This window comes from Lottia gigantea, assembly GCF_000327385.1.
Source record: "Lottia gigantea unplaced genomic scaffold LOTGIsca_156, whole genome shotgun sequence".
NCBI classification, from domain to species: Eukaryota; Metazoa; Mollusca; class Gastropoda; family Lottiidae; genus Lottia; species Lottia gigantea.
In genome coordinates, this window is record NW_008707898.1 from 61515 (window position 1) to 74199 (window position 12685).

The following is a 12685-nucleotide window of genomic DNA, read 5'->3' on the forward strand; positions in this document are numbered from 1 at the left end:
TTGAATCTATTATAAAGAAGATTTAGAATAGGATTCTGGAATACTGAACAGTTTTAAATAACTAAAGACACTTGCACATGTTTGTTAATACCTCAAGGCATTATAGGATAATCAGATTTTGGATAAAGGTAAACAAAGAAATCTAGGTTAGTCTAGTCTGCACTGGACCATTTCAATTTGAATCAAACAAGCTACACTTTATTGCATTGCATGTGTCTTTAGAATGCACTTATTAAACATACACTATTTACAGCTATAGTATATTTCATTAGCCTTAATATCTAATTCATTAATAATAAAGTCAACGTGTTCAATTATGACTCATTTTAAACACACTACAGCAAACATGTGACATCCAGACAATAAAATGGCCGCCAAATCTAACATTCGATTGGGTGGAGCCGAAATACATTCTATCATGCAACTGTTGTCCTCATTATAAACTAGTTAGTATGATCACAACTAAAACATTTTGTTATACAACACTCAGAATTGTAGTATACGTAGAAATAATCCATTGTAAACAGTCCAGAAACCATCAAAACAACCAAGTATTTTCCTGACGACCGACATAATTTCCACAAACAATGCAGTCCTCACACTCGGCTTTATGCGCGATAATTGCCCGGCACAAAAATCGTAAAATACAGAATAAATAACCAACTAGGTTCACACTTTTTACTTATATCCGTACCTCTTCTACCTTATACACTTTATAACACACTTATAATGAATGAAAATATCCTCATTCCTGTGTAAATCCGGAGCAATGACAGAGCCGAGGTGAACCGCGTCTGATGAAATAATGGCGGTCGACACCACTCATACCACACTCGGAATGCGGCTGAAATAACTATATCTAACAGGTGATATATAAAAAATAATATCATAGTACCCTGAAATGACGTTTGGGGCATTAGACTGGTACCCTTGCAGCGCCGGATGGCTCTTCGGGTCCATATTATTCGCTAGATTCTCCAGCACACCATTGGCTTCTGTCAATTGCATCGCAGCAGAACGCCACGATCAGAAAGGCTTTATATCATGTTTGTTCTAAATGTCGAAATTTGATTGGTCAGTTTCATCACATGATCACAAAAGATGTAATATTTCTGTTAAAAGGAGTATTTTCTTCCGTAATTTAGTACTAAAACATCGAAAATATCAAATAAAATTCAATGTTAAATCAAAATTTCGTTATTTGTTAGATATTGTCGGGATAAACGGTGTTTCACTCCCGGAGACTTTCACAAGACTGCCATTAACATCCCGTTGTGTAATAACACTGACAGGTGATTGGACGTCATTGATCACGTGATATGACCACGGCACAAAAATAACAATTTCCTGGAAAACATCAGGACAATTTCTGCAGGTCTCGGTATATTTTGATACATTCCTTATTTATCTAAACGTTTTTCAGACAATATAAGTTTAGACTGTTATCATAACTGTAATATTCACGAAAATATCGTGCACTTAAAACACATGCGCAAGTAAAGTTTATTGTTGATTTTTAATGCGCATGCGTCATGTGATACACATGTGTAGGGTAGCGGGAAAGGGTGTTTGATGTTTATTGAGTGATAAAAAATCACAACAAATTCCCAATCAACACCTATATTAATTTGTTATTCAGAAAGGTAATTGATTAGTGTTACTTTTTATGTTAATTGCACACTTCCCTTTACCAGTATTAGTCTATTGCGGAGCAGAGTAATGCACACAACAGTCATCCCATTTTCATTGTTTGTGTTTGTGTATTTTTTGTATGCCACTCACTCAATATTAGAATAAAGATGAGTACGGTTATATCCATGTCAGATAGACCCATATTTTCTGTCTAATGATGTATACTATAATAGCTCAAGAGCATATTTCCTAAACAAGGTCCTGTATAAATACATTAGAGCAAAGCATTGTATGATTCTTGATTTTATAATATGTCAACAACATAAAAACCTGAACAAAACAAGCTTCATTCCAGTCATCATTATGACATGTCAATTTAAAGTCATAGTAGGCCTGTAAATATTAGTAGTAATATGTATGTCTGCCTACACATGAGTATGACTACTAGGACTACTACAAGGTTGAGGGTTTTCATCTTCATCCATCAGAATTTTACTCATTTCAGTGTAGATTAAGAGAAAATATGGCTATATTACTGTAATAGTTCACCAGACTTAAAGATAGCCTCGATCTACATGTACACTTCTTTGATTGAAATGTGATGATTATAAATGCAAACAACCAATCGTATTCTTGAGTTGTCTACTACTGTGGTTATAAATTTGAACGCATAAGCCAGCCCATGATGAAAGTATCAAACAGTATTGATATTTATAATTTAAAACTTACCTGAAAACCATTTAATGTTCTGTCTATTTTTTAGAAACAGTTATTGAAAAAATCCAAACAGCAGCATGTCTGAAGAGACAGCTGTACCGAAAACAGAGAGTGTTGAGAGTAAACCATTACCAACCTCCACCATAACAGCTACTACTCCATCCACTGTCAGCGCAGCTCCTGTCACTTCTAATACCACCACACAGAGTAAGCCTCAATCACAACCACAGGTAAGTCAGGCCACTATATTTATCATTTAGAGAGATTCAAAGGGATTGCAAAGAGGTTTTCTAAACTATCAGCATCAATTTTCACCATTTTAACTTTCAGTCCAACGTCAGATGTTCTAAAGGTAAAATAAAGATTTAGTTTGAATTTGAGTAGTAGTTGGACAACAATATTTGAGAATTGTGAAATATGTAAATCTATAAATGTGCATTGATTTATTATTTACAGAAACCTAATTATACTTTAAAGTTCACATTAGCTGGTCATACAAAAGCTGTCTCTTCTGTTAAATTTAGTCCTAATGGTGAATGGTTAGCAAGTTCTTGTAAGTCACATATTGTTTTTTTTATTATGGTAACAGCCTTGTGCCATGCACGACTATTGCTTGTGCAAAAGCCAATCATTTCAAGCTTTACTTGATATGACTGCAAACTTGACTGGAACTAAACATTATTTTTGAATAATAATCTTTGTTAATAGAACTTGAATTTGAAAGTAAAAAGCATAATGTGAAGAAAGTAAGAAATGTATCTGAAGTATTTGTATCTCAATCTGTATATTTTTAGCTGCTGATAAGTTAATAAAAATATGGGGAGCTTATGATGGTAAATTTGAAAAGACAATAAGTGGTCATAAACTGGTGGGTAAAAGTTTTGCATATTTAACATTTAAAAGTATTTTTGTGTTCATGATAGTGATAATTCAGTTAAAAGTCTTAAAATGGCGTTTAGTAATTGTAAATATGATAAACGCTTAATCGAACAGCAATTATGCCATGTTTTAATTAACTTGCCAGATCGTCCTCAGGCAGATTAAATTCAGTTTCAATTGCAATTAATATGTGTTTGTAGGGAATCTCTGATGTAGCCTGGTCAACAGACAGTAGATTATTAGTCAGTGCCTCTGATGATAAAACTTTAAAAATATGGGATTTTTCTATGGTAAGTCACTCCTTTGTTCTCTCTTCTAAGCTTCACATTTGACAGGAATATTAACAGAATTGGAAAGCTGAAATGTTTGATAAAAAATGTCTACATAGACTGAATTTAGGCAAATTTCTTTTCAAATAGAGCAAATTGATCATGATATGATGTGAAAAGACATCTAAAACTTTCTTCAGAAACTGTTTTATATGAATAATTCTAATAATGAATATTTACTCTTTGATTTCAGGGAAAATGTTTAAAAACCTTAAAAGGTCACAGTAATTATGTATTTTGTTGTAATTTTAATCCTCAGTCTAATTTGATAGTATCAGGCTCAGTAAGTATCTATTCTTTATAACATAATGAATGTATTTATGAATGTATTTATGAATGTATTTAAGTCGTCATTTGTGTGAGTATTTTTTAGTGACATTAAGAACTTTTAACCTAGATTCCAGGTAGATTAATCTGCATTGCATGAAATTCTGCCAAACCTGATGTGATATGATAATTCAGATATCTACTTAATACTCATGTCTCTATTTTGTGTTGTTCTTGCTGAACAGGATTGAAACTGGGTTTGCTTTGAAGGATTGCTATTATTGGATATTATAATTATATATTATAGTTTGATGAAAGTGTAAGAATATGGGATGTTAAAACTGGAAAATGTTTAAAAACTTTACCAGCTCATTCAGATCCTGTAACAGCTGTAAGATTTTTTTTGTTGATTATGATAAAACTATTGGCTCTGGATGATCAGAACTTATATATAAGCACTACTCATCGTCTTTAAACATGATGAAACATCACAAAATATCACTGTACAATATCTGTGGTGTTGTCAATGAATACTCAAAGAGAGGAAAAATATAAATTCATCCAAAGGGGAATAAAATTACGCCCTTTAAACTCATTGTAAGTTATTGCAGGTGCTCAAGAAAGTGGAAGCACATTCTACTCTGTGTGTGTCATACCCATAGATGACCATCAGAAGACAAATCCCTTTTGACAATATTACAAGGTAAACCTCCTTCACGAATATGAACTGAAGAGTTGTAATAAGTCATTATATAAAAGACCGCTTTATTTCAGGTGCACTTTAATCGAGATGGTTCATTAATAGTATCTAGTAGTTATGATGGGTTATGGTGAGTTCTTTTACTGTAATATTCCAGAGAAAACTTACTATTTTAACATACTATAAATTATTTTCTTGAAACTCTAGGGTATATTTTGTTTTCAAATAGTTTTGAATCTTGTAAAAAATAGGTTTTAGTTGTTGATAGTTTGATATTTGTTTTTCAGTCGTATCTGGGATACAGCATCAGGGCAGTGTTTAAAAACATTAATAGGTAAGTTATAGTCAAAATATGAAACCCAAAACCAAGCAAAGTGAATGCGATATTGGATAGCAAAAGGAGTTAATGAAAAGTCATGTATGGTTGATGATATTTATTATGATGAAGACACGTATGATGATAGACAATACATAAAAACCTGGGGGGACATCACAAACATAAACATACAAATGAATGAAAAGATGATGACAAGATGGCCATCAGACCATGCTTACATGACTACTGCATGTTCATTGACTGCAGGGCCTGAGAGGAAGTTTTCCTTTTGTTCCTTGACAACTTCCAGTAACAACATGGAGCTAGTCACTATTTTACGTAACCAGTTATTTTGAATCATTTTCAATACGATACTGCTTTAATTCAACCCTTAGTTAAGATGCCATTTAGGCTTCATCTGTGATCCATCCACTCACGAGAAATATTTTGATATAAATTTTATTTTGAAATTTTGTAGATGATGATAATCCTCCAGTTTCCTTTGTAAAATTCTCACCTAATGGAAAATATATTCTAGCTGCCACATTAGATAAGTTAGTAATATTTTTTCTGAGTTGTTACTTTGTAATGTTTTTTTCAGAATGTAGATTATTATATTATATATACAGGTTTAATTATTGTGAGTCAATGATAAACTTAAGACAATTCTAACAGACCCACATCGAGTTTTCCATTTGAATTAAATTGGTTTAGCTATTCATATGAAATGACTAAATAAGTTAAGTAAAAACAACAAAAAAATTTTGCTTTATTGAATACTGGGCTTGAAATTGAAAAATCATGAAAGGTCATTCATATTTTTGAATTAAGCAAGTTAGATAAAAGTCTATTCGTTATTAAATGGTCCTGTTTTATTTCCAGCACATTAAAACTATGGGATTACAGTAAAGGCAAGGTTAGTATCTTCGTTTACCATTACCTCTTTATACAACTCCTATCATATATTGTCACTAAAGTCATTATTACATCATTAGTCTCCATTGGTGAGTTTTAAACTAATTACAGACAAATCAGACTTTTAGAAACTATAATTGGGCAGCTCAAACTGCATCTGTTACATTAAATAAATGTTTCTTTGCATATGATTAATAATAGTCTCTGTATAGTGCTTGGTACATCCAAGAGTATTTACTGAACAAAAAAACTAAAAAAAATGTTTATATTATATATTGTCTTATATCTTATATCTTCATCTTATATTTCAGTGTTTAAAGACATATGTTGGACATAAAAATGAAAAATACTGTATATTTGCAAACTTCTCAGTGACTGGTGGCAAGGTGAGTGTAATGTGTTTCTATATATTGAAAGCATGAAGTATTTAGTTGTTGGAACATTTGAAACACCAGCAAATATGTACAGTTATAGCTGTTTGGTAGATTACATTGTAACATTAATATTAATCATAGGAGGACACTAACTTGTCATCAGCCAACTAGGTGCATATTCAGCTGGTGTTTTAAATCTTCCAACTGTTGATCATTAATATTCTCATATAGCCAATTCATCTTCTATAGCTATACAGCTGGTTAATATAGTTATCATCAATATAGATGTTTTTGATTATTTCAGTGGATTGTATCTGGTTCTGAAGATAATGTGGTGTTCATCTGGAATTTACAAACTAAAGAAATAGTTCAAAAATTACAGGGTCATACAGGTATAATATAGAATTATCTCCCTTGGATAGAAGCTTTGTGTAATCGATTATTATCTGTTTGTATATTTGAGCACTGATAATTATAAACAGGTAGGGTCGATACATCACATAAACACCAACAATACACTTCGTTTTGAGGTAGAATAAATAGTTGTAAATCTATGTAAACCTCATTTATATAATGTTCATTTCTATTTTCCTCATATTTAAGTTTACCAGGATGTGCGAAAAATAATGCTGCTTATTCAGTTATTGAAGTTAGTCACCTCTGAATACCATTTAATTTCATTTCTGATATCTTTATTGTTTCAAGGGAGCTGTGGTTGCTCATAGTGTGTACGGGGTAGTTATGTGTAACATTGAACAATATTTCATTTCCATTATCCTGGATTATTTCAGATGTAGTGTTATGTTGTGCCTGTCATCCCACTGAAAATATCATAGCATCAGCAGCATTAGAGAATGATAAGACTATTAAATTATGGAGAAGTGATGTATAAATAAGACTTGACATTACTCTATATTCTCAAACTAGGATGTGATCCAAGTGTTCAAATCACCAGTGTTATTATTATATTGGTATGACAAGAAAGGTTTATACTGGTATGACAGAGACTCAGACATTGTTATTCCTGATTGACCAGTGCTATTATACTGGGCTCAACAATACCAGTACTGTATAAGATACAAACCAATGTCTGTTTTCATTGATAAACCCATGTTCAAGGTCTATGTCAATTGTCAACAGGCTCATAATGATATAATAGTCATGTATTTAAACGAAATGTAAACCTATGTCATTCAAAAAATCACATGAAAGAGTGGAAAGATCACGGTACTGTCCAGTTTGTCAAACACACTATTGAAACTTGGGGGTCAATGATTTGTGAGTTCTGCACTTTTAGGATTTATGGAATCGGCAGGACGTTCAATAAATCAAGTTGGAACAGAGTTCAGAATATGTTCCATGTGTGCCAAAAAAATATTAGGTGCGGACAGAATTCAAAATGATGGAGAAGGAAAAAGATGAGAAAATTATTTAGCTTCTGTATTGTTCGATTAAAGGTAGAACTGTGCAATCAAGGGCCCCACAATTTAATTATTACTTGATGCCATGAACTAATTTTATATTCATTGCTAATGTCTCTTTCGGATGTCTTTGTAATCCTGAACATTAGCAATGAATATTTGTGCTAATTCTCCAAATTTTGTATTTCTTTTGGAAATATTTCACGGTGAATATATTCTATTTATGTTGTTTCATTGGTTGATTTAAAGTCAATGTACTGACCCATTCTCTAATTCCATAACTTGATTAATTTAAGACAAATGTCATATTTCAGAGTAAAATTCATGGACTCAAACTGTAGAGAGCTGAAGAATTTAAAGTCTTTAAACATAATTTCAAATAATTCCTGCTTTCATTTACCAAGAGATTTGATTTAGACATTACATCATAAATGCATTTTTGCAAAGGTTTTCTATCATGACAAACTGATCATCCCATATTTAATAATGCATTCTAAGACTGCAAGATCTTTGTTTGCTTTTTCATACTTGATTAACCAGTGACTCATTTTGTATTGTTACTTTCTACATTACAATAATTGTACAATTTATATTGTCTGTATAAAGTTATCATCTCATATTGTCTTCTTGAAGTCTTCTTGGATTGTGGAGATAGAGAAATGTTATACAATAGTGCAAATACATTCCCAAGATTAGACTCTGAATTTAGTTACGATTAACTATGTAAAGATGCTTAATGATGTTACAACACCATACGGTTATCTTTTCCTATATTAGGACATGGTAGCTTTAAAGGCTATTATTCACAATTTGATACGTTTGAAAGGAATTTAAAGGAATGTTACCCCTAGAATGAACATAAAATTAAAGGTCTAAAACTTGTTCAACAATTGTATATATTCATCAATTGAAATCCTCACCCCCATCCCCTACTGCCCCTCCAGATATGAACTAGTCCGCCATTGCATCGAAAGCTTCGCACCGAAGTAGTGTAGCGATAAGCGAATACAAACTAGGGTCCAGTTTACTCCAGATATATTACTTGCTCTCAGGACTATCTAGTCTGGATCGAGCCTGCTGACCCGGTTGACAAGCCGCACACGAATAGTAGTAATTAGAAAGTTTGACCGACATATTCATTAAATAAAAATATAAATAGTATAGAGAGAAAGTAGGCCTAGAACACAACGCCTGGCTCTTATACTTCGGAAAATTATCTAATGGCTATTATACGCCCAGATGAAAATGTGGACAATTATTCTTAATCTTAAAAAGATTTTAAAACTTTTTATGTGTATGGGGGATACTGTTATTATCGATTAGTATTATTAATATTGTCAGTCAGACATGGTTGGTTCTTGTATTAAGCGTTTTATATATTATTAGCAGCTTTTGCGATAGTGACATCATATTATACTGTTAATCGTTACGAAAATTAAAGGAACCAAAAACATCTGACTGAAAAATGGAATGATGCAAATAAATGCCCTAAATGACCCCGATAAACATACCAAAAAAACCTAGACATCACGAGATTCTGCTTTTGTTAATTATTTAGGCCTTTTGATATATATAATTCACAGTTTGCCCGAATACCGCAGATTCCAAAGCCAATCTTAACAGATGATTAATTTTATTCGACACTTAAAAATTAATTTCATCATGGCATATTTAAAAAAACGAGCCCATAAAGGTCAGTGTATACTGTGTTTGTTTTACGACTATTCCCTGCCAACTTCAATATATAGTCTTGACAATTGCATGGGTAACGCGTTTGTAACAGCCACCTGTTCTTGTAGTTACTGGTGTATGTTATCTTGTCTAGCACAATATATTTTAAAAATAGTTCTGCATCATTGGGTGGAAGAAATCGTGTCGATTCAACTTCATACAATTTCTATTAGACGGTATAGACATTAATTAATTATACATTCCTTCTTATTGTTTCATTATAAAGTTATATTTTTTAAGTCTACAAAATAGCTTTTAAACAGAAATATCAAATCCAAAACAAAAATATCTGTACAGATTTCCGGAGATTTTGGTCTCCTTTGTGTAAATTACATTGTTCTTTATGTCGAATTAATTTACCTTTGTACAAGTTTGTATGATATGGAGATCCGTTTTATTTTTGTAAAAAAAAATAATTTGCTGTTTTAAAAAAAATAATTTGCTGTTTTAAAAAGAATAATTTGATGTTAAAGGGACAGTATGCAAAAATTTCTCTTTAAAAAAACCTTATACATTATACTAGAAGATATTTTTAAAATATGCTATTTGAAACCTTTAGAATAAGTAGGAGACATATTTCTCTAAAAATAAGCGTATATTTTGCGAAAATCCGTACAGTAGGGGTTTCTTACACCTACTAAAAAGCATGTAAGCCTTTGGGGAGATGTGACCTATATTTAGGGAGATTTGATCTATATTTGTGAAGATTTGGTCTATATTTGTGGAGATTTGATTTTTAATTGGGTGATGTGGTCTATGGTCTATATTTGGGGAGATTTGATCTATATTTATGAATATAACAAAACACAGGACAATATTATGGAATATAACACACTTCTTTAATAAGGTTGGGCACATAACGTTTCAACACAATATACACGTGTCGTCATCAGATGTAATGGCAAGAGAATAAAACATAACAAAATATATACCAACAATGTTTTATTCTCTTGCCATTGTTATATTTTTTCTTTTATTTACAAATTGTTTATATTTGTTGGGTTTTTTTAATGTTTTTATATGGATTTGTTTAATATGTATAGAGATGTGTTTTCTCTTTGTTAAGTTTTGTTTTTATACGCCCACATTATAATGTGGTGGAATATTGTCGTCGGCCCTGTCCGTCCGTCGGTCCGTCCGTCCACAATTAGCTCGTGAACGCAATAGAGACAACAGTTTTTATCTGATTTGAATGAAATTTGGTGTGATCATTTATATTCATAAGATCTTGGTTCGAATTTGACGATCTTTCGATGAATGGTTTTTTTAGTTATTGCCCTTGACTTATGAAAAACGCGTCAAAATTTGGTTGTGAACACAATAGAGGCTACAGTTTTCATTCAATTTCAATGAAAGTTGGTGTGAATATTCATAGTGATGAGATCTTGAACAAGTTCGAATTTGGCTATCTTTCGATGAATGGTTTTTGAGTTATTGCCCTTGATTTATGAAAAACGCGTCAAATTTGTTTGTGAACACAATAGAGAGTACAGTTTTCATCCGATTTAAATTAAATTGATGTGATAATGATGAAATCTTAGTCAAGATTAAATTTGACAATTTTTCGATCAACGGAATTGGAGTTATTGCCCATGACTTAGTAAAAACGCATCAAAATTTGTTAGCGATAGAGGTGACAGCTTAGGTCAGAATTTTATTAAATAATGTGTGTTTGTTTGAATCAACAATATCTTATTATTAGAGATGTGTTTTATATTATTAGAGATATGTTTTATATTAATAAAAATATTATTTTTATATTATTAGAGATGTGTTTTCTATTAATAAAGATGTATTTTATATCAATAAAGATGTGTTTTACATTAATAGATGTGTTTTCTATTTGTTAAGTTTTGTTCTTTATCCCCATTTCCCCAAATAAAAAACACACCAATGTGCATTTGGCTATAAACAGGCACTTTAATAACACCAAACATAACGACAGCACTGTACACTTATATACAAACCACTATCTTGCACCTGGCAACCATTCCCTTACACCAGGCAAACGATGCCTTACACCAGGCAACTATAGCCTTACACCAGGCAAACGATGCCTTACACCAGGCAACCATAGCCTTACACCAAGGCAATCATAGCCTTACACCAGGCAAACAAAGCCGACCACATGGCAAACAATGCATAACGCCAGGCAAACAAAGCCGACCACAAGACAAAAAATGCCTAACGCCAGGCAAATAATGCCTTACACCAGGCAATGTCTAGATCCTTTAAAAAGTACCTAAATATTTAGCTTATACCGCTTTTACCAATAGCAACTGATGCCTCAAAGCATGCAACCGATGGTTAAGTACGTCAAACTAACAATATACGATACAAGATTTTCAAACATACAAACTAAATCATTCATTAATATAAAATTAAACGTGTTCGTCCTGTGTCTGTCTATGCGCGAATGATTACTACTTATCCGATAACTCTTTATCCAATCATTTTATTATCCCCCTTTACAAAGCCCTGGCTATACTTTAAAATAACCAAGCCCAACTTACACAATTTGGTCTCATTTGAGAAAGAAAATATTTGTCTCTTAATTCGTCCAACTCAAACAGAGAAAAATATATTTTCTATTTATATCAATAGAGATATGTTTTATATTAATAGAGATTTGCCATATATTAATAGAGACGTGTTTTATATTAATAGATATGTGTTTTATATTAATAGAGATATGCTTTATATTAATATAGATGTGTTTTATATTAATAAAGATGCCTTTTATATTAATAGAGATGTGTTTTATATTAATAGAGATGTGTTTTATATTAATAGAGATGTGTTTTATATTAATAGTGATGTGTTTTATATGTGTAGAGATTTGTCTTATTTTTTTTTAATGTTTTTATATGGATTTGTTTAATGTGTATAGAGATGTGTTTTCTATTTGTTAAGTTTTGTTTTCTAATTATATCGATTTATTTTATATCAATAGAGATGTGTTTTATTTTAACAGAGATGTGTTTTATATTTATAGAGATATGTTTTACATTTATAGAGATGTTTCATTATTATTATTATTATTATTATTATTATTATTATTATTATTATTATTATTATTATTATTATTATTATTATTTATTATTATCAATAATAGAGATGTGTTATATCTATTAACAGAGAGGTGTTTTATATGAATAGAGATGTGTTTTATATTAATAGAGATGTGTTTTATATTAATAGATATGTGTTTTATATTTAAAAGGATTTGTTATGTATAAATAGAGACGTGTTTTATATTAATAAATATGTGTTTTATATTTATATAAATATGCTCTATATGAATATAGATTTGTTTTATATCAAAAGATCTTTGTTTTATATTAAAAGATATGTTTTTTATATTAAAAGATAGTGTGTTTTATATTAATAGACCTTTTTTTTAT

At 31.1% G+C, this 12685-nt stretch overlaps 1 protein-coding gene across 1 annotated transcript; it reads left to right on the top strand.

Moving 5' to 3' along the window:
* The first annotated feature begins 1552 nt into the window (after positions 1-1552).
* LOTGIDRAFT_200955 (hypothetical protein) lies at positions 1553-8174 on the top strand. Its single transcript, XM_009050805.1, has 14 exons — positions 1553-1643; positions 2396-2579; positions 2806-2902; positions 3144-3217; positions 3429-3518; positions 3751-3840; positions 4132-4215; positions 4599-4654; positions 4812-4858; positions 5319-5394; positions 5723-5756; positions 6067-6141; positions 6434-6521; positions 6921-8174. Exons 2-14 carry the CDS (start codon positions 2427-2429, stop codon positions 7019-7021), a joined length of 1065 nt encoding a protein of 354 aa, XP_009049053.1. The 5' UTR covers positions 1553-1643; positions 2396-2426; the 3' UTR covers positions 7022-8174.
* Positions 8175-12685: the final 4511 nt, after the last annotated feature.

Bases quoted from the DNA above. Each gene is read 5' to 3' on its own strand.
- LOTGIDRAFT_200955 (XM_009050805.1), top strand. From the start codon at position 2,427: ATGTCTGAAGAGACAGCTGTACCGAAAACAGAGAGTGTTGAGAGTAAA. The intron at 6,142-6,433 runs GTGAGTGTAATG...TGATTATTTCAG, and splicing joins TCTCAGTGACTGGTGGCAAG to TGGATTGTATCTGGTTCTGA. The intron at 6,522-6,920 runs GTATAATATAGA...GGATTATTTCAG, and splicing joins AAAATTACAGGGTCATACAG to ATGTAGTGTTATGTTGTGCC.